General features: G+C 37.9%; 1 protein-coding gene across 1 annotated transcript; it reads right to left on the minus strand.

Moving 5' to 3' along the window:
* Positions 1–4,172: 4,172 nt before the first annotated feature.
* On the minus strand, positions 4,173–22,041 carry clcf1 (cardiotrophin-like cytokine factor 1). The gene is made up of 3 exons (XM_026940419.3): positions 21,679–22,041; positions 11,588–11,748; positions 4,173–8,697 (listed from the first exon to the last, which is right to left on the minus strand). Exons 1-3 carry the CDS (start codon positions 21,692–21,694, stop codon positions 7,582–7,584), a joined length of 1,293 nt encoding a protein of 430 aa, XP_026796220.3. The 5' UTR covers positions 21,695–22,041; the 3' UTR covers positions 4,173–7,581.
* Positions 22,042–22,412: the final 371 nt, after the last annotated feature.

Genomic DNA, 22,412 nt, shown 5'->3' on the forward strand with positions numbered 1-22,412 from the left:
TATTGACAGAGTTCAAACACTTCATATTAACACTCTCCCGCCTTTTCAGCTCCTTTGTTTTGTGTTGCTCATTTAAGGGATCTGAGATGCTGCCAGTGAGCATGTCAGACCTCCCATTAGCTTCCACTGAACATTCACTATGTCAACCTATTTTCTCCTTCACTCAACACTTTCCCTCATAAACACAGACACACACACACACACACACACACCAAGAAACCCATCTCTTCAACCCAACCAACACACGTGCAGTGACATTAAAATATATGAACGCTGTCCAAAATAATCATGCACAAAGCAATCATGTTGAATAACACAGAAATACATTACAGCACATTTACACACACCCTGACAAGCACACACAAACTCACACACCTCTGTGGTTACCTGCACTTATCTGGAAAGATGAGTTTAGTAAGCCATAAATCAGTCAGCTGATGCCTGAGGTCTCCCCCCTGCGCCGAGCGGTTGGGAGAGTCGGCCCAGCCCTGCAGCTATGGAGGTGGGAGATTCCATTGCACGGCAGGAGCGGGGGCGGGGGAGCGGCAGGTGAGCGCAGTGCTGTAACAGGAAGGGTTAGGCTAAGGGTAAGAGAAAGCGATATGCCAAAGATTATTATATCACAATCTTTAGACTAATCCTAGATTTTTTTTAAGGTTAGAGTTAATGTTAGTAACATTAGGGTTAGATTTTTCTAGGTTAATATTTTCGTTACTTCTTTATTACTTTCGTTACACATCTTATTCCTTCTATACATTTATATTTATTTTAAATTTATTAGTGTATTATTTTTAAACTGGCAAATAATTGGTATATAACAAATACCTTCTACTACTATTACTACTACGTCTACTACTACTACTACTACTAATAATAACAATAAAAATAAATATAAAATAGCAATACAATAAATAAGAGGGAAAAAACATTAAACCCTTTAAAATAAAACAAATTGTTACAAAATTGTTAATTAGTTATAAACTTTTTGAAAAATGGAAAAAAGGCACAAGACTCTCTCTTAAGGTAGGGGAAAGGGGAATAGTTTCAGAAAAAATTGAGATTTAGGACAAGAAATGGATTTTTTGAAGGCTGGCTAAGGTTCGGGGAGGAAATGAAGTTAAAATAATATAGACTCCAAACACTAAAGCTCTTTATCTGTAGTCTTTAGACAATCCATATCACTTTTCCCTTTTGAAGTACTATAAAAAGGCAAGAATACTGAACACGGAAAGCTGGGGAAACTATATAAAACTACTGTATGTCTGAAAAAATTCTGGAAAGGGAACACATGGAAAGGGCAAAACCTCAGACAAAAATAGTTGAATGATTTTTTTTTTTTTTTTTTTTAGCATTTATGGAGTTAAAATAATTAAGTAATTTAACAAGGTACAAGAGAAGGAAAAATCAATAAAGTTTTAAAAAAACTATACACTAAGCAGCCACTATAATAGGAACACCTGTACACCTGCTTAATAATGCAATTATTCAATCATTTACATTTACATTTACATTTACAATCAACCAATCATGTGGCATTTGTGCAATACATAAAAACATGCAGATACTGGTCAAGAGCTTCAGTTAATGCTCACATCAAAGATCAAACTGGGGAAAATGTGATCTCCGAGACTTTGGCTGTGGCAGGGTTGTTGGTGCCAGATGGGCTGGTTTGAGTATTTCAGAAACTGCTGATCTCCTGGGAATTTCACAAAGCCGTCTCTAGAGTTTACACAGAATGGTGCGAAAAACAAAAAACATTCAGTGAGCGGCAGTTCATGAGAGAGGTCATCGGTAGGTGTTCCTAATAAAATGGCTGGTAAGAATATATAGCCCTATGTAGAGACACAGAGACAGTGGGAGAGAAGGAGAATGTAAAAGAGAGAGCATGAGAGAGTGAAAGAGAGAAGGAGAGAGAGAGAAAGACATAAAATCAGGGCATTCATTTTGGCAAAAGATTTAAAGAAATAAACCGACAAATAAGCCTAGTTTAGCTCGGGAGGAATGCAATAACTCCCCAGGAGACAATGCAATCCTCTGGAGAGAGAAAAGAGGAATTTTTATGTGCTGCAGGTGAGCAAGGATAGAGAGAGAGCGAGAGACAGAGAGAGAGACTGAGAGAGAAAGAGAGAGAGCGACTGAGAGAGGATTAATAAGGGAAACAGAGCAGTAAGACAATGAGCCAGTAAGGAAACAGAATGAGCGATAGGGGAGAAATAAACAATCACTAAAGACGCAGCTGATGAGCTGATGACAGACTGATTGGCAGGAGAAGAGCTGTGAGGACTGGAGAGTCATACTTTTTGTTAGGCATATGGCAAAAAGATTCAGAGAGAGAGAGAGAGAGAGAGAGAGAGAGAATGACATTAGAGATGAAACCAGGCTTTTAGACCAGTACAAATGACACTAGTTACTTGACAGGAGCACGAATACATAAACACACATAGATAAACAGACACACAATTCCACCCACGTACACACACACACAGTGTGATGATGATTCACCAAAAGACTTTCTCAGTGATTCACAGAACCCACATGATCTCACACACACACACACACACACACACACACACACACACGTGTGCACACACTCGGACACAAAGCTGCCTTTGTTGGCTACAAGCGGTCATGTCTTCGGTCATGCTGCGGTCCACGGGACTCTGCATTACGCATTTAAGCCACCGCTCATATACATTATGCGTGTGTGTTTGTGTGTGTGTGGTCATGTATTTAGCTCTCTGCCGGGACCTAATGTTCTCAGAGTTATGGGAATACATGACAGTTTTGTGGGGACATTTGACTGGACACAACACTGCACATTAGCAAGAGAAAATATCATGAATATGGACAAATTTGTCTACTATTTCTTATTATAAATCAAATAGAAGTTTACTCAGCTGTTTTCTTTGATATGTTTTTACTCATTTGAAACCTTTACGTTTTTCTTTTCACAGTTTAATAATTTAATCTTTCTAGAAACAAATACTTAAAATTAAAAAAAGTTATCTGCCAATAGAACAACCTTGAATCTTTCAACCTTGAAATTAATAAAATGTCTAGAAATAGGTTTAATAATCATATTTGTATTGTAATCTTATAATAGGCAATACTAGATAAATTCAACTATATTCAAGATATTTTCATTTGCAAAGATGGCATTTTTGCAGTGTATGAAGAAAAAAAAAGTTTTTATCTGAGAAACTAATCCTGAGGTTGGGGTTAAAGTTAGTTTTACCATTTTCAGGATTAGAGCTGAGGTTGAGGTTAGAGTTACTGACATTTTACTGTGTTAGTATACTGAAAAAAAATAAAATTTAAAGTAAAGGATAATATCAGCTTGTTGTAGACCATTTCTTCTGTAGTTTTTGTTTTCAGCTGAAAAAAATGTTGACATTTTACAACACATTTTATTTAATTTAATTTTTTATTAATTTAGTTTAATTTACTAAAACAGCAAACTTAATAATGTCTTATAATGTCCATGTCTTATCCTTTCTATACATTTCAATTTCAGTAAAGTGTCAAATAAGTGTACTACTACAACTATTACTATTATTGTTACTACTACTACTACTACTACTAATAATAATATAATATATAAAACATTAAAGCATTTTAATAAAATAAATGGTCATAAAATTGTTACTTCATGATTATAAATGTTTTCATGTATTAAGCTCTCTGTGGGGACTCTAGTGTTCCCAAGGGTACAGCGATACATGATAATTTTGTGGGGACATTTTTTTTTTTTTTTGTGAGGATCATTTTGACTGGACATTATGAAGAAAAAACATTCGGAGAACTAATCTTAGATTTCTTTTTCAGTCCTGAGGTTAGGGTTAGATTTAGCTTTTCCAATTTTAGGGTTAGGTGACGTTAGGGTTACTGGTTAGACATTTTACTAGGTTAGTAATTATTTAATGAATTTAATTTTATTTTCTTTACTTTTCTATTATTAAACAGTAAACTTAATAAGCACTGTCTATGCCTTATCCTTTCCTTACAATTTAAGTCACTGGCAAATAAGAGTACAAGTGCTACTACTATTTTACTACTACTACTACTACTGATACTACTACTAATAATAATAATAATAATAATAATAGAGAATAGAGAATATTCATACAATAAACAAAAAAGAAAACCATCAAAGCATTTTAATAAAATAAATTGCAGGAACTTTTAAAAAATGAAAGAAGGCCGTGGAAGCTAGCCACAGTTTGGGCAAAGTCAGATAGTTTCATGATTAGAAAATAAAAAAAATATTTTTATTTCAGACAGGATATGAATTTTTTTTTTTTTGCAGGGTGGCTGAGATTTGGGTAATAAATAAATAAGGTTTACAGGAAGTTAAGGGTTACTGAGGTAAGGGTTTGAGGTCAGGTTTAAGTATCATTAAGCTAAAATAATACACAAGTATGTAGAAACAACACACAAAGGTTACAATAAAGTACTGTTTGTGAGGGTGTGTGTGTGAGAGAGAGAGAGACCAAATTCTCATCAAAAACGCTAAAAACCTAATCAGATAAAACAAAGAGGTTAAGGTTAGGGTCGTGTTTAAACCGTCAGACACACACACACACACACACACACACACATCCTGTATGAACCTCATTAACTATATCCTGTCTTTAGAAATAATTTTATAAAACAAAGGTCTTGTGTGCGTGTGTGTATGCATGTGTGTATATGTTTGTGCGTGTGTGTGTGCATGTGTGTGTGTGTGTGTGTGTGTGTGCAGTGTGTTGGGTGTGGTTTCACAACTGGCCACATGCAGGTGTGTAGCTTGAAGGGATGAGAAAAGTTCCCACTGATTCTTTACTTTTTCCCCAAACACAGACTGGAGGGTGCGCCGCTTCATTCATGTGTGTGTATGTGTGTGTGTGCGTGTGTGTGTGTGTGTGTGTGTGTGTGGCCACAGTGTTTATAGCACATGAATGTAAGGTTGCATTCGTTACCTTAACCGTTCATGCGTACCTTGTGTTTATTGCGTGTGTGCGAGTGTGAGAGCGAGACAGTAGGTGAGTGTGAGGGGAAAAAGGAGAGGCGTGAGAGAGACAGATTGAGGGGAAGAGATGAGACATAGATGAGAGGCTGTGGTGTTAGATGAAAGACTGGCCATAAATTTCATTTAGACAGACTAATAAAACTCTGTATCCTCCGAGTCAGCCTGCTTTCCCCTCGAGCCATGAGACCTCGTTCACACAAACAGGGCAGCCAGAGGAAAAGCACTTCAAACCAGGATTTAATCACGCCACTTGATTTCATTTAATCAAATCGTACCAAAGAATAATAAATAAACCCTTTAATAAATATTACAGAATATTTTTTTACAATATCAAAATATACAAATATAAAGCAATGTCACTTTGCATGTGAAAAAGGATTCCTGGTCCATTTGTGGATGTGCTTCCTTTTAGTGCCACCTCAGTGCGACACACACACACACACACACACACACACACACACACACACACACACACACACACAAAGCACTTATGAACACCAACAATGGGCCTTTTTCCACTGCACATCTTAAAAACCTAAAAACAAAAACTGCCCAAACATGATCCAAGAGCGCTGAGGTTCTAGCTAATCTTTTTTTTTTTTTTTTTTTTTACAGTATGTGATGTCACAGTGATGACAGTAAAAGTAACTGCAGTATACAAAAAAAGAAAAGAAAGAAAGAAAGTGTAAAAACACTTCTGTAAAGTCCAACATGGAAGAAAAGTTTGGATTAACATTATTTTTCCTTTATCTGATCATACATTTATTTAACCAGCAAAATGACTGATGAAAAGTCTCCATGACGAATTCCATTTTGTCAGCAGACAAAAAATAATTGTAAGGATGTTATCAACTCACTAAAACCCACTAAAGTTGGCATCAGATATGATTTGAAAATGAAAGTGTTTCTGTTCATTTGTGCTGCGTTTAAACTGTAAATGCACTGTGCTGACACGTTTTTTTGAGAAATAAAAGGTTGAGAAATAAAACAGCACAATGTTGCTATTGAGGCTCCCACCAGCAACAACGACTCTCAGAAAAAATGGTACTAAACTGTACCGTTGCTTGTCACTGCTTGTCTTCTGTACCTTTATTATGTCTTCCATCTGGGAAAGTGAATATGCGGTATCTTTAAAAATTCGTTTACACCTGCCATCTTTAAGGTTCTTTTATGAGGCTTAAATAAGTATTAAAGACACACAAAGATTTGCATTCCAGACGAAAGGTAAGTAATAAAGCTTCCCTTTTGAGGGGAAAAAAAATCACATGCATTTTGCACAGGATCAAACGTTTCCCACGTGTGATCATGTGAGTAATATGTGATTACATGTGGGGGAAAAACATGTGAAGGTGCATTTCACCATGGAAAAATGAACAAAAAAAAAAAAAGATTCGTTTGTAAAAATCACTTGAAAATTGAAAAATGTGTGAAATATAACATCAGTTATGTCATGTTAATGTAACATTTCTGTAAATACCAGTAACAAGCAATGATATAGTTTAGTGGGTAACTTTCTATGGAGATCATATTTATATATTTATGATCTTTGAACACATTCATATCATGTTATAATGCATTCGTAAGGCATTGCTATAGTAATTTAACACTAATATCAAAGAAAGCCAGGCATACCTTTTCTTTAATAAATAAAAAAGACTTTTCAACTTTTTTTTTTAATTTAGTGCTTTATATCTATATATTGTGTGAAATGAAACACTGGAAATGCTGTTGATTAAAAAACCGAACATAATGCACTAAGAAAACTGGGACTGAACTTCTCTGAATTCTAATAACAATTAATAAATGCATTATTACTATGGCTATAAACTGTAATGGCTTTTCATAAATAATTGAATATATAACAATGAGTATAATGATTTATTAATGCATCATAACATGTTATGAATATATTCACAGGTCATTGTATAGATATAGATAGTCTTCAAAGAAAGTTTTATGGATCAAATTTAGACGATTCTGTGTTCTTTAATCTGAGTTGTGTTATTCTATGCACAAGTAGTTAGGAGTAACGAACTGCTAACCCGACCCTATTCTTGGTACCAATCTTGAGCAGTGGTCAATGAAAAAATAAAGACCTGTATTGCTTTCTGGTGTCAACGGTTCAGACGCTTGCAGTGGAAAAAGGCCCAATATGGCAGTAAGTGGAAGATCACATACTGTAGTGGTTACAAAGACGCATGACACAGCCCATTATGAGAAGTGTGACAGTGTGTGTGAGCATAAAAGCACTCAGTAATCACAAGTCACCATGTGCTGAGTCAGTTTATGAGACAGCAGACACTTTTCTGCCCTTTATTTCCGCTTCATGTCTTCCTTTCATCCATCTCAAAAAGACGGAAATGTGATTCACGTTCCTTAAGCTGCTGACTCGCCTCTCGCTCTGAAAAGCCTGTCTGTCTCTCCTTGTGTCTTCTTTTATTTTGTCAGGATGAGTTCGCTTTTTCCATGCAAGTGCAAAGTGTGAGTCCTTTTGAGTTCCTTTCTCCAAGAACTTTCACTTACTCACTCACTCACACACACACGCACACGCGCGCACACACATAGTCAGACACTCAGACACGGAGTCGCTTCTTCAGTCTGGTGAAGTCCTTGGCTGATCTAAACAGCCAACTCTGCAGCTCTCTGAGTACCCAGAATCCCTCCACTTTCCGTGTGAAGTCGTTGAGGGCAGGGCGTGGCGAGGGAGCGGCCATGCTCAAGTGCGAGTCGACCTCAGTGACCCCGTCTTCGTATGTATAAAGGAGGGAGAGGGGAGAGAGCGGTGGGTGGGGAGAGGATATGGGGTGTCCAGAGCGCCCAGAATGGAGGGACGGAGAGGAAAAGAGGACAGGAACATCCGGTTGGAACTCGTCTGCCTCTTCGTCTCTGCTTATCCTTCGTTCTCTCTCCGTTTCCGTGGGAAGCTGGGCATCGCTGCCTGTGCTGTTGATGTTAAAGTGTTTGCCTTTGCCATATTTGCTGAAATAGTGCGTGGAACTTGTGTGGGTGTTGTTCATGTTGTTATTGTTGTTGCTGTTTGGATCGTAGCTGCGGCTTGTTTGTTTACCGTCATCCTCATCTTCAACAGTCAGCAGTCTTCTCCTCCTCCTCCACCTCTCCAGACCTTCCTCCCGCTCCTCCTCTTCTCTCTCCGCCCAGCTCTCCCCCTCTCTCCGCCTCCCTCTCCTCCCTCGCTCAGCCCTCTCCCTTTCTCTATCCCTCTTCCTCTCGGTTTCATATCCAGCTGTACCGTCCCTCGTTCCTCCCAGGCCACTCTGAACCCGAGACGCATGGTTCCTCAAAGGGGCAGGGCCGTTCGCGTTTGCCCGCTGATACGGCGAAGACAACAGCGGCGTGTATTTCTGAGAAGGCGGAGCGTTGCCGTGCAGGGGCGGGGTGTAGCCCAGGGCGTTCATCAGCCCTGAGATGGAACCCAGGAGTCCACTGAGGCCGGAGCAGAAGTGAAGGAGCGAGCTTTGGAGGTATGGACACAGCGTGGAGCGTGCCAGCTCACGCACAGCACACAGCAGCACACTGTAGGCTCGCTGGTTCTGCGCCAGACGGGCGCCGTTCTCAAGACCACGCCACAGGTCCTCCCGCGTGGCTGCACTGGGAACCGCCAGGGACGAGATGTTGGGCCTCGGCGGGGAGAAGCCTGGGTCACTGAATGGAGGACCGAGATACGAGAGCTGAGGGACAGACAGTGAACACACATCTTAAGCACTTATTATGAATTATGCATCTTTTACTACTTTATCGTATATTACAGAAGACCTAAAAGCCACAGTTATTTTCCACATTTTATTCCACCATCTTGAAAACCCATACAGAAAAGTCGTCCAATTCACACGTTTCATTGTTCACATGCAATTTTTACACATGTGGCTTTTACACACTTCACATGTTATGTTTCAAATATATTTCGCATGTAGTGAATGGGGTTTTACTTTTCCACATGTGATTTTCTCTCATGGGGAATGTGGTTTTACTTTTTATAAACACATACAATCACATGATGCCACACATGCTTACTGGAATTCACATGGTGAAATGAACCTGCACGTGTTTTTCAAATCATCACATATTACACACATAAATCCCATGTGAATAAAGACATATGATTGAATGTGAAATGTATGTGATTTTTCCATAAGGAAAATCAAAACTTAAACAATTTTTTTTGTTGTTGTGAGAGAGTGGGCCTAGAATACCTTAAGCCTGAAAATCATTGTGTGTAGTACTACTCAAATTTACAGTTAAAAGTTTAAAATTATAAACTTTAACCAAAGTAGTTTCCTGTTTTTTTAAGGAATTTTTTGTTGTGTATGTTGTAAAATAATTACTTTGTCATTTAGCTGCTGTAGTCATGAATTAGCCATGGATAGTTGCTACCACACTGTTATCTGTATTCTCCATCTTGCCCTAACACCCACAGCACATCTGATTGGAGAGCACGCGATGATATTCACTGGTAAATTGCAAAAAGTTAAAAAATTCTTTTTCCCCACTCGTCGCATTCTTCTCACTTGGTCTACCCACTGCACCAGATATTCACCTGTCTCCATAGAAAACGAATAGCAGCAGGACAAAAAGCCCTTTGCGTTGCTGTGACGTGAATGTTTTTTGGTTCGTCTCTGGGAGAACCATTAAAGTTTCAATGAACAACAGAAATTCCCTTATAGAGAACCTCTTTAGAAAGCTAGAACTGTTAACCCTCCAAAGAGCTCTCGGTAACAATTTATATGACGGTCATATCTGTAATAAACTATAAGCACATTTCTGTCATGTTATAATGCATTCATAAGGCATTATAGATATAGTTATAATTATTTATCAAAAAATGCATTACACTTTATAGTTATCTTTATAACGCGTTATGAATTGTTAACTTTGTTATCAAGTTAGCATTTTAAGTAGTGTCCAGAACACATTATATCACCAAAGAATACACTATATCACCAAACCCTACTTCACATACGGCTTTATAAGACTTGCCTTGATGTTTTTTCCCTGTAATAAACTTTACAACCTTTGAAAGAACTTTTTTCTTTTTTTTAATGGCTTTAAGTCTATGCAGAACTACAGTTTAGTTTTGGGTTTGGTCAAATTGTGAGACATACAACATTGGAAATGCTGCTGGTTTGATAAATGTCTTTGTTTAAAATCTCTACTTAGAGCTCATAAATACAGCTTGCAAGTTATTATATTTAGGTTACGATACAGTTATAATATCTATAACTGAAATATATCTGTAACTAAAACTGACTTTTTTATTTACAAATAGTTATAACTATGTGTATAATGCCTTATAAATGCATTATAACATGTTATGAATGTATTTATAGGGAAGGATGGAAAAAGTACTGAGAAATAATACTTAAGTAAAAGTATAGCTAATGTGTCAAAAGCGTACTCAATTAAAGTATCCAGCCAAAAAATGTACTCAAGAGAAAGTCTGAAAATTGGTACTTTTACATGTTCTCAAGCATTAAAAAGTAACATATAATTTTTTTTTCACCAATCACCAATACTTACTGTTAATTAAAATTGAACTTGCTGTCTAGTCAGTACTGTTAGCTACTGGAATCGATGCTAGTCTAACCGGGCATTAGCAAAGAAAACAGGCTAATTTAGTTAAATATAATCAGTGAATGTCAGTAAATTAACAAAATGTCAAAATTCAACATGCTTTTCTTTTCAAATTAGATGGATTTCATGGCTTCTAGGGAGCCAAATAAGATGAAACATTACTCCAGCATATTGAAACATTTTACAGAGGTAGGGCCAGGGGCATTCATCCTCAAGTTCAACACTGCATTCTGGTGGCTTATCCATATTTAGACTCAGGATAGCTATTGCATAAACTACATGGTGTAGCATGACAAGGTCACAGTAGACAATTCTTCAAGGTTTTTTCTACATTTATGAACTTGATCAGATGCGTCAAACTAAAATGTAAATAAAATGTGCAGGAGCCTGTTCTGTTGATGTATAGAATAAAGTCATTGGCTGGATGAGAGAATCAGAGACTTTTGAGATTCAATTTAAATAACACTCAAATACAGTAAAAACACCACCCCAAAATAATAGTTAAGCATAGGAACAGAGTTCATTCACAAGGTCATTATACATATGGCTTTCATAGAAAATGTTACCGGGCTTGAGGAAAAGCATTTTCTTCTAAGAGTGTAATATATTTCTATTTTTATTCTGAATAAAAATGTTGGCAGTATGTCGAAATCTACAGCTCATAAATTTTTATACACATTTTACTCAGTGCATAAAAGATTATAATTTTGTTTCAGATGAATGATGGACATTTGCTAATAGCTAGATATATTCTGACTTTTAAAAAAAATTTAAAGGAATTTATTAGTCTCTTTCCCTCTGTTTTTCATCATAGAAAGACGCCACACACACATATGCTCTCTGGACAGAGATGTGAAAAGGAACAAGGAAAGAGGCAAAGGCAGTAAAAAGTATGTGTGAGAAAGGACGAGGATGCCAGAGAGATGAGCGGAAAAAACGCACACATAAACAAAAGCATGCACAACCACAAGCGTACTAAGTCAGACTCACGTAAGTGTCTTTAATTTCCTTCAGCTGGTGGTTCAGGTATTTGGTCAGCTCGTACGTTCTCTCTATCGTGCTCCTCTCGTTGGACAACATCAGCGCGTGGTCCTGCACCTGAACACACCCCACAGCGGCGGCCAACAGCAGCACGAGGTGAGCCTGATGGACTGCAGATTTAAACCAGTAAGAACGAAGAATTCGTTGTTGCTAGCAGATTTATCAATGTGTGTTTCTCAGGATTTATGCTGCACAAATGCTAAAACACACCATTTCTATTGTAAAATACACCACCATCATTACAATGTAAACATGTCGCAAAAACAAGATAATTTATCAGAAACAAAAACGTTGGCGCTCTTATGAGTATCAGATGTCACCCGTTTCATCACCCGCTGTCAACGTAACAGAAAATCAAATCAGACATGCTTACTAAAAGACGGATACTTTGTTTACTGTGCAATTGGCAGTCACTCAGCGAATACTAAATACAACTGTCAGCACTGAATACGCACAAAGCCGAGGGCCTTTTTGTCAAACAGCTTTCAGGGAAAAAAAAAAGGTCAAGAGTTCCTGTCGCTTGTATCATAACTTGCAGAACAGCTGTAAAAAACAAAAAAACAAAATGAAATGGTCAACTCTTTGTGTTCTTGGGATGGAAAGTAAAACTGAGGTCACAAACTCACTCACTCACAAACTCCCTGGGCATGCGATGTAAAAATCCCTCGCAGTTTCTCTACAAGCCTCCGGGTGTTTTGCAAAAGATTTGTCTTGTTTCTTTTGACCTCTTCAAATCTCTCTCTCTCTCTCTCTCTCTCACACACACATGCACACACACATACACACGTATGGTATATATACAGTAAGATTTGGCTGAGTCGCTCCTACTCAGGAAGCATCCCTGTTACGTTAGACTTTAAACATTTGGCACGTGTAAACACAATCAGTGCCATTACTAATTACTTGAAATGGTCCAAACATCATTTGTTCGTTCCGAGCACATACTCTGAGGTGTGGCGTACCAGATAAAGATTCATAATCCTAAAACTTTTAACAGATACTAAGATTTTAATACCAGAATGCTTTAACAAAGACATTAGTTATTAATTAGACTATATGCACACACGTTGTTCTGACAATTCACAATAACCAGCTAGCATTTGGATCATTTGCTAGAATTTGATAAAAATTTTCTTTTTCCTCTAAGATGATTTAGCTTTAATAAATTTTTCAAAAAAAAAGTTAATATGCATACCTGTTTTATTATAGGTCATATCTATAATCATGTTATATTACCGTGTTATAATGCATTCATAAGACATTATACATATTGCCGTAATTATTTATTTTATATATATATATGTGTGTGTGTGAGTGTGTGTGTGTGTGTGTATATATAAAATTATTTATTTTATATATATATATATATATATATATATATATATATATATATATATATATATATATATATATATATAGTTTACTCTTCCTTCTTTATTGTCTCATAGGTGTTTACAAAAAAATTACATATTAAGTTCTTAAATGCAAAACTGTGATTATAAAGATTATAAATCTTTCCAAAGAAACAATAGTGACAATAAAGTACAGGTTAATAAAGTATTTTAATATTACAAAAATATTTGAAAGCTATACCCCATGAAGTTTTATACACACTTTACTCAAAGAATAAAAGAGTGTGATTCTGATTTAGATGAAATGATGGACATTTGTTAATAGCTGATGCTTAGATTTTCTAATAAAAAACAAAGGAACGGGATATTTTGTTATTATATAAAAAAAAAATACACATCTATCTATCTATCTATCTATCTATCTATCTATCTATCTATCTAGGTGATTCCATGACCTGGAAGCCATTTGTGTCCTTCTGTCCTATTACACTTACAAATCTTACAAATTTTACACACAGGTAACTTGTCCAAAGTGCTCTATGCGCATGTTTCAGATTCAAATGTAAAACATTAAAAAAAAAAAAAAACATTTTTAGCCCACTATAACTACACTTTTTCTTTGAAATATAATCATTAAAATACCTTTAATACTTGTATTGTGTTATTATTGCATTACACATTAAACATCCTTTTCCTTTTCTTACTCAGATTTTATACAGTAGATTAAGAAAAACATGCACTGTAGCTTCTCACAGCATTGAGTCCTGTTACCTGAACATATTCACCCCTATGAAATATATGGAACATTCCAGAAATCACATAATGAGCAGAAAGTTGCATCATTCAAATTTCCTGACGATCACAAGAAGAAGAAAATTACAATATATTCTCTCATTATTCTTTATTTTGAATGATATCATGATGTTAAGTGATGAGTTAATTTTGAAAGTACAACCTTGTTACCCAAATTGTTTAAAGGAAATTATTAATTAAAAGAATTAAAAGTTAATAAAATTAAAAGAATTTTAGGTAAATGACTAGAATGGACATATATAGTGTATTTGCTATTTCTATACTAAAACAAATCTCAACCATGTTACTTTCCCTGTTACAGTTACTCATTTAAGAGAAAAAAAATGCAGCATGTCAGCTTTTTTCCAAGATTTTTTCCCCGGAGATGGGTTAACACGTTTTTTTTAAAGGTTACGTGCATGTTTTCTGTGTTGAAAAATGATTAAAAATAAAGTTTAAGATTTACAAGAACTAAATGGCAACATAATTATATAAGAAGCCATTTCTCTATCTAGCTGAATACTGTATACTGTGTGTGTGTGTGTGTGTGTGTGTGTGTGCGTGCATGTGTGTGTGCGTGCAGAATTCAGGATTTATAGTGTGCAAAGGCTACAATACATCATTTCCATTGTAAAATATACCACCATTATGACTCATTATTACAACATGAACACAAATTAGAGCAATGAAAAAAAAAAAAAAAAAAGTTCAGTCTCATTTTGCTAGTTTTGTAGATTACAATTTGTGGGTTCATGGGTTTACATTTATACTTTTAATTATGTTTTGTGAGGAAGTAATGAGACTTACTACTGTGCAAAACTACAGTGCCAGACATGTGGAATTATTTTAAGTGACTGAAAGCACTGTGGCATGCGGGAAAAAACGCAGGTTATAGTTATGATTTCCCAAGCATTGTTTCACAAATTTCTCCCTTGGCGTAACTCGGTAACTCATCACCTCCTGCTCCATCCCCAACCCCTTTTATTTTTTTTAATATGATTCTTGTGTGTTTTTGTCATGTCAACTGGCAACGACAGTGAAGATGCCTTGAGGACAAAACAAAACAGAAAAAAAAACACTCAATTACAGTTTGAAGTTGTGGTTAAAAACAAATACAGGGGATGAGTCATGTTTAAGATGTTAGCGTAGGAAAAGTGTTTTCAGATTTGAAATGTGTCAGGCAAAATCCCTCTTGAGTGAACGAAATCTTATTAGAATACTTTTAGATTCACATTGTGGCAGTGTGCATTAAGTGTGTGAGTGTGTGAGTGTGTGTGTGTGGTCTGGTGTGTTTTTGTTTGGAAATTGCCTTTGCATGTTCCAATTTGGGATACGGTATCTTTGTCCTAAAGCCAATTCACAGTTTACATGCCTTACGTTGGAAAGTTTGCTTATCTGGGTGTTTATGATGAGTGTTTATGATGAGTGTATGTGTGCATGTGTGTGTGCGTGTGTGTGTGAGACCATCATGCGTCTTCGGAACCCTTTTAAGCCTTGAAGTCATGCGGGGAAAATGGCAGCAAATGATCTCTCATACTTCAGAGAGGCTCAGACAGTACTCTAATTTTGTGTGTGCGTGTCTGGGGAAGCCTCAGGGTGTCCTCTAGCACAAACATGGCACACACTCTTTCTTTTGTCTGGCAGCGAGAGGGACACGGTGGAGATGTGTAATTACTTGTTTGAGGCGTTGAGTCTTCAGCAGGTGTGAAATATGTGCTCACAGCCGCTCCTCCTCCTTCTCTTCCCCATCGCTACCTCTCATTTCTCCTCTTTAAACCGTATGCCATCCTTTTGTCCACTCCCGTAACCCTCGCGCCTCTTTCTACCCTCTTTCACCTTCTTCCCTCTTTCGCCAGTTCTCTAATCTACCGCCTTCCCACCCCCCTTTTTCTCTCTCCGTGCTGGCCTCGCTTGTCAAGTTGTTTTTAATCCTCCTCCTGTGCACACCTCCTTTCTCTCCCTTTCTTTTGAAGCAGTTTATCTCTTTTTCGCCCCCAGCCAAAATAACAGCAGCTTATTAACCTCGATTAGGCCTGCCAGTTTTCCTTTTCTCTTCTCTGCCTCTCTTTTCTTCCTCTCTTTTCTTTCAGTCGAAGAAAGGAGAGCCGCGCACAAAAGCTTTTATTAAATATGCTAAGAAAGTTTCACATGTTAAATTGTGCGCTCTAACCACACACTCCACACACTCACGCAAATATAACTTTACAACATAGAGTGACACACCTTTTCCTGACTTCAACTTATGGCAATTATCCCGGGCTTATAGCCTGTAGTGCAATGAACAACTGGGAGTGGGAAAGTTCAGCACCTGATTTCAAGTCCAAAACTTTTAAGAATTAAAAAAAAAAAAAACAGAAATTTTACAAATGCAACTTTCAGTATGCTAGTTATTCTCTTGGCATTGAAACTATTCATTCATATACACCTAGAATAGGATTTGCATTTTTTTTTTCTTTCAAAAACTAATAGAAATATATGATGCTCACCTTTCACTTTAATAGGAACACCTGTCAGCCAATCATGTGGCAGCAGCACAATCATACAGAAAATCATTCAGATCCAGGTCAAGAGCTTCGCTTAATGTTCACGTCAAACATCAGAATGGGGAAGAAATTGATCTCAGTGACTTTGACCTTGGTAGATGGGTTGGTTTGAGTATTTCAAAAAACTGCTGATCTCCTGGGATTTTCACACACAACAGTTTCTACACAGAGTGGTGCAAAAAATACAAAACATCCAGTGACTGTCAGTTCTGCAGTCGGAAACATCTTGCTTGTGAGAGAGGTCAGAGGAGAATGGCCAGAGCCACCAAATAACCACTCTTTACAACCGCGATGAGCAGAAAAGCGTCTCAGAAAGCACAACACTTCAGACCCTGAGGCACATGGACTACAACAGCAGAAGACCACATCGGGTTCAACTCCGGTCAACCAAGAACTGGAATCTGAGGCTAGCGCCAAAGAAAATTGTCAGTGTCACTGAATTCTTTTCAGAAACAGAGAGCAGAAGATCTTGAATCTGAGTTAGTATCATAGAACTCGTGACTGGTGAGTTAGTGTGTCATAAAATATACCTATCACATTCTGATATGCAAATGCAGACCATGGAACATCAGAGGAAAGGGGCAGGGTGTGTAGGGATGTGAACATTTCTGTTTTGCATATCCATAGAGTCTGGATTTCTTCATTCGTTCATTTTCAGTAAGTGCTTTATGCTGGTCATGATAAAGGTGGAGACTATCCTGGGAAAACTGGTCACAGCACAAGAATATACCGTGGATTCAGAGTGTAATGCAACGGTATCTAGATCTGGATCTGTTTAGAGTTCCAAATATCTATATCTGTATACAGATTTAAACCTGAAGGTTGCCTTAAATTGGATTTTTTCTTTTCAAATTTTATTTATTTATTTTGAATGAATGAACCCTACTACTATGTCCATAGAAACATGGGAAAACACTGAAAAAAAAAACACTCAGAGTTAGAAATGCCAGCACTGTCAGCATGGTGTGTGAAGTCGGGCTCCGACAGTTCCTCAACTGAGTATTCTTTCTATCTTATTTCATATCCTATCATGTTCTAACGAATTTAGCTGGCTCAATTTCCCAAAATATAAACAAACAAGTAAACTCTAATTTAATCCACCGCCACTCAGGAAGTTACTAAGGCTAATGAGGTGCTCAGTAGCCTCCTCCTGCCTGCACAGCTTTTATTATTGATCCCAGGCCTGATGCACACCTCTACTCTCAACCAGAGTGTGAAACTTTCTGGCAAGCTTTCTACAAAAAAAAATAAAAAATACTGTGCCTCCTATTAGTAGCTGTTTAATACAAACAATGTATTCACATTTGGTTACACTTCTACAGGCACCATGTAATTCACACCTAGGGGCAATTTATCTTAGCCAATCCACCTCCCGGCATGTTTTTAGGAGGTGGGAGGAAAATGGAGAACCTGGACGAAATCCATGCAGACACGGGGAGATCATGGAATTCAACACAGACAGTAACCTGAGCTGAGGTTCGAACCATGGAGCTGCACGCTACACCACCATGCCAACCATCTGCATTTCTTGATGAGGATAAAAGCATTGAAAAGTAAATTTGCTGCCAGGTTACATGATATTACACAATATTACTTAATATAGGATATAATTTGTACCCCAAATTAAGTTTTGCATGATTTTAATGAATAGTTTTTCATTCTGACATTAATTCTTATTAATAGAGCTACACTGCTTTTGTGTACTTTTTTCCATCCCTGTTTTGATTCACACGTTTCACTGCGTTTGTCTCATGTCCAATTCATCATATACAGTTGGAGAAGGAACACAGAGCAGCGCTGATCCTTCGCCAATATACAGCATGTCTCACACAGGGAGCCCTAATTGTGATTGATGTTTCGATTTTCGGCGCTGACGAAACCAACTGAAAGGGAATTAGGTGGCTGAGCATGATCTAAACACTATCATATTGAGGCAAGCTTTTTCTCTGAGACGTCTCCTCTGAAGTGGATCTCTGAAACCCATTGAGAAATGACGCTTTTTATTAGAGGGGATTTGTGTGTGTATGTGTGTCAAAGAGAAAAAGAGTGTGCACGAGCCAACAGCTGGCAGCAATGATATGATGAGAAATGTGCAGATCAATACATCTTGCTCTTCTCTCAGTCTCTCTCTCACACACACACACACACACGTGCACACACATACGTACGCAGCAGGATATACTTCTCTGATTTGTTGTTGCACTTCACACCCGAGCTTTAGGGAATGCACCGTATCATAAAACATGATATACTTCATAGCGCATCAATAAAAGGTTATGTGAGCCAAATAACCGATCAGGTCCATACACAAAGAGCTTAGTGTTTGCGTGTGTGTGTGTGTATGTGTGTGTGTGTATGTATGTCACTGTGTATGTGGAAGAGTGTGTCTGTAGGGGAGAGTTAGGGGTCAGGGTCCATGTTGTGTGTCTGTGTACAGTTAAAGTGGAGATTTATGTGCAGCCTGCACTCAATCAAATGTGCATTCCTTCACTAACTCAACACACACACACACACACACCAATATGTAGACCGTGAGCATGGAGTACACACTTAAGTATTAGCATCATTCACATGTACCAGCCATCATGTAAAGATCCATCTCCCTCCACACACACAGACACATACACACACACACACACACACACACACGCATACACACACATGGGCACTCAGTCTCCCTGTGGATGCTTGGAAGCGGTTTGAAATTCAAATTGATCACATTTGGCCTGAAACGTTGTCAACTCCGCCAACGAACATCAAAACAAAAGGAGGAATAAAAAAAAAGAATAAAAACCTGGATTTACAACAAATCCCTCAAACCCGTTCCCCTCTTGCTCCTCTCCTCCATCCCTCCTTTTCTGACTGTTTTCCCTTCAGGTCTTACAAAAAAATCTTCTCTCTTTCTCTCTGCACCCTTTGACTCTTGTAATTCCTTTTACCTCTCTAATTACCTTTCTCTTCCTTTTTTTTTAATTATCTGCCCCTCTTGTTCCCCCTCTCTATTTTTCCATCTTCCAGCCTCAGGTTTCTATTAACTCCTGACACGGCCCTCTCATCAAAATAAATAGCGAACGAGCGCAGGGAGCGGTCTACTTATCCGAACTTCCCGTTCTTCACAGAAAAGTGTGGAGAAGGGAAACGTACAAGAGATAGACAGAGAAAGAGAGGGAAGGAGAGAGGGAGTCGGTAAAGCGAGGGGGCCATGTTAATTTGGGAAAAATGTAAACAGCATGTGTAACTGTTCAAACCGTGACCAACTCATTTTATATCATTCCCCTGTGCACTTCTCTCTCTCTCTCTCTCTCTTTCTCTCTCTCTCTCTTTCTCTTTTCTTAACTCACTCTCTACTTTTCTTTCTCTCTCTCTTTCTCTTGGAGGGAATCTGGGCTGCATTAACCCTCACTCTCCATCCCCCTCTCAATCACTCCATCTCTCTATCTCATCCTTTCAAGCTTAAGCTTCTACGCTACTCTACCTCTCTTCCGCTCTCCTTCCATGTTCCTTCTTCCATGTTACCCTCCATCTTTTTTTCGCCTCCCCCCAGATTGTCGCCAAACTTTTTTTCGCGTGGGTAAAAATGCAAATGTGTGGACGGCAGTGACACGCTAATAACAGCGCTGTCTTTTTTACACCATCCATATGCATGAGTCCGAGTGTGTTCGGCAGTCGTGGTTGTGTGATCGCCATGATGGATTAAGTGTGCAAAGCTGGCGTGTGTGTGTGTGAAAGGGACGGAAATAAAAAAAGCACAGAAGATAAACTGGAAGAGGAGGAAGAGAGGGAGCTGGAGGAAGTGTGTGTGTGTGTGTGTGTGTGTGTGTGTGTGTGTGGGTGGTGTGAGCATGACACGCTGCTCTGCTGCTTTCTTTTAGTGTAAATCGCATCATTTCGTCACACACTCATCTTCCTTTTCACAGACATGGTTCCCTGTGGACAGGTGGTATGTAAGGGTCTGTGTGCACCCTAAGTGTGTGTGTGTGTGTGTGTGTGCTCAAACCTTGACTAACATGAATCATGTACTTTCTCATATTAGTGTCAGTTAACAAGGGTGACCCTCGACCTATGAACTCCATCCCTCCCCCTTTGTGTTTCGTTGTGTGTACGTGTTCACGCGTATGTATATGTGTGTGTGTGTGTGTGTGTCCTACTTTGTACACATATATGTCCTCAGAGTGTTAAGTTTTAGTTTTATTAAGAAGCAAAAGGACCCTACCGTGATAGCATAAAAACGCTGACGTTTAGGATAATTCTGGGGCTTTGTGAGGAAAAAAATGCCTTTTTTAGGTTTAAGTTGCTGTTGATATATTAAAAAAAGAGGCAACTACGAGAAAATAAAAAGAAAACCACCGCCAATGAAATCGTTGACTTTATGCTACTGAAATTAAAAACTTTAGGTTTGGAGATTGAGATTTACTACACACTTTATTTCTGTACAGTGACACACACTTATAGAAAAAATCCCCACACAGCAATAACACACTAAGTCCAGTGTGTGTTGCGTGCCTTACAAACTTTTGTAATGATGTCAGTCTTACATGTAAATCACCAAAAATAACAGCGAAAGATTGAGTTACCAGTTACTAGATATAAACCAACAACTCAGTGTACAATACTGCATTTAAATATTTGTTCAAATCCCTTCCTTCCAATCTTCCCAATCTAAATGTGTATACAATCCTATTTCCTAAACCAATTACGTCATTTAGTTCATTTATTTTCACAAGTTAACATATTTTTACCACTATGCTGAGTTTCCAGAGAGTTTCATAATAGTTTCATTGCCTCATTTCAAACTTGCAAACCACATAAGAGCTAAAAGATCAAGTAAGAAAATATTAAAGCCACTCCTCTCATCAGTCAGCTGCTCAAAACCACTCCAGTCCTGAAATCTACTCATATTTTCACAAAGGTTTTATACAATATATTTAGCCGGCACATCCTAAAACACCACAAACAGTTTTTAGAAAAGGAAAAGAGGGAAAAGAAATCATTTCCTGGGATTGCAAACTTCTCCTGATGTGTGACGGATCGAAATATTTCCTTCGTTTTAATTTCCTTCACAATTTTTTTTTTTTTTGAACAATTTCTTAGAATGACACAGAACTAGTTTGGAATGCAATTGTGTAACAGAATGCCTTGTTAAATAAAAAAAAAAAAAAACTTTTCTTTTTTTGGACTGGATAAAAATTCTTTAAAAAAAGTTGAACATTATTTTTAAAAAATACAAAAATGTGACATTTTATTTTATTGTACTATAATAATAATAATAATAATAATAATAATAACAATAATAATAATAATAATAATAATAATGCTGGTTTGCATGTCAGAAATTAAGAAGGAGATCTCTTACCTTCCTGGCGCATCATTTTCCTAATTTTATCTGATATGAACTTTATTTCCTTCCCTTCGCCTTGTGTTGTAAAGTTTATGAAACTTTTTTTGAAACGGATTAACGCTCTTCCGTTACTCCTCCAGACTGTCGGACACGCGCACACACATACACACACACACACACACACACACACACTCCTCCACGGAGAGACTCTTTTACAACTCCGCGACAGTCTATAAAGAGAGGATGAGCGGCTTTAGTAGCACCGATGCGATTCCGCGTGTCCGCTCTGCGCGTGTCCGCTCTGCGCGTGTCCGGCTTGCGCGTGTCCGGCTTGAGTCTGACGGACAGACTCTGAATGAGTGAGTGAGTGAATGAGTGAGTGAGTGACGGAGAAGTGAATTTATAGTCAAGTCCCCCCCTCCTCCTCCTCCTCCTCCTCCTGTCCTCCTCCTCCCCTCTATCCTTCTCCATTCTCTGTCTCTGTGTCTCATTCTCTCTCTCTCTCTCTCTCTCTCTCTCTCTCTCTCTCTCCTCCACCGTGTCTGTTATCAGAGTCTGATTGAGCGCGGCCACGAGGCTCCAAACCGCAAAGCGCCCGCGGGGATTATTATCAGACATTTAATAGCTCCACACTACACTACACTTCATCTCGTCATACATGCCACTGTTAATAAAACAGCAAATTATTAGCTGGACTGAAATAGGGCTGCTTGTAGTGTTCATAACTTTGAGAGTTCATATTTATAGTA

This window comes from Pangasianodon hypophthalmus, chromosome 7 (assembly GCF_027358585.1).
Source record: "Pangasianodon hypophthalmus isolate fPanHyp1 chromosome 7, fPanHyp1.pri, whole genome shotgun sequence".
Lineage (NCBI taxonomy): Eukaryota > Metazoa > Chordata > Actinopteri > Siluriformes > Pangasiidae > Pangasianodon > Pangasianodon hypophthalmus.

What these genes read in the sequence shown, in the direction of transcription:
- clcf1 (XM_026940419.3), bottom strand. An exon ending in AGGAAATTAAAGACACTTAC is followed by an intron (nt 8,698 to 11,587) that starts GTGAGTCTGACT and finishes TCTGTCCCTCAG; the next exon opens with CTCTCGTATCTCGGTCCTCC.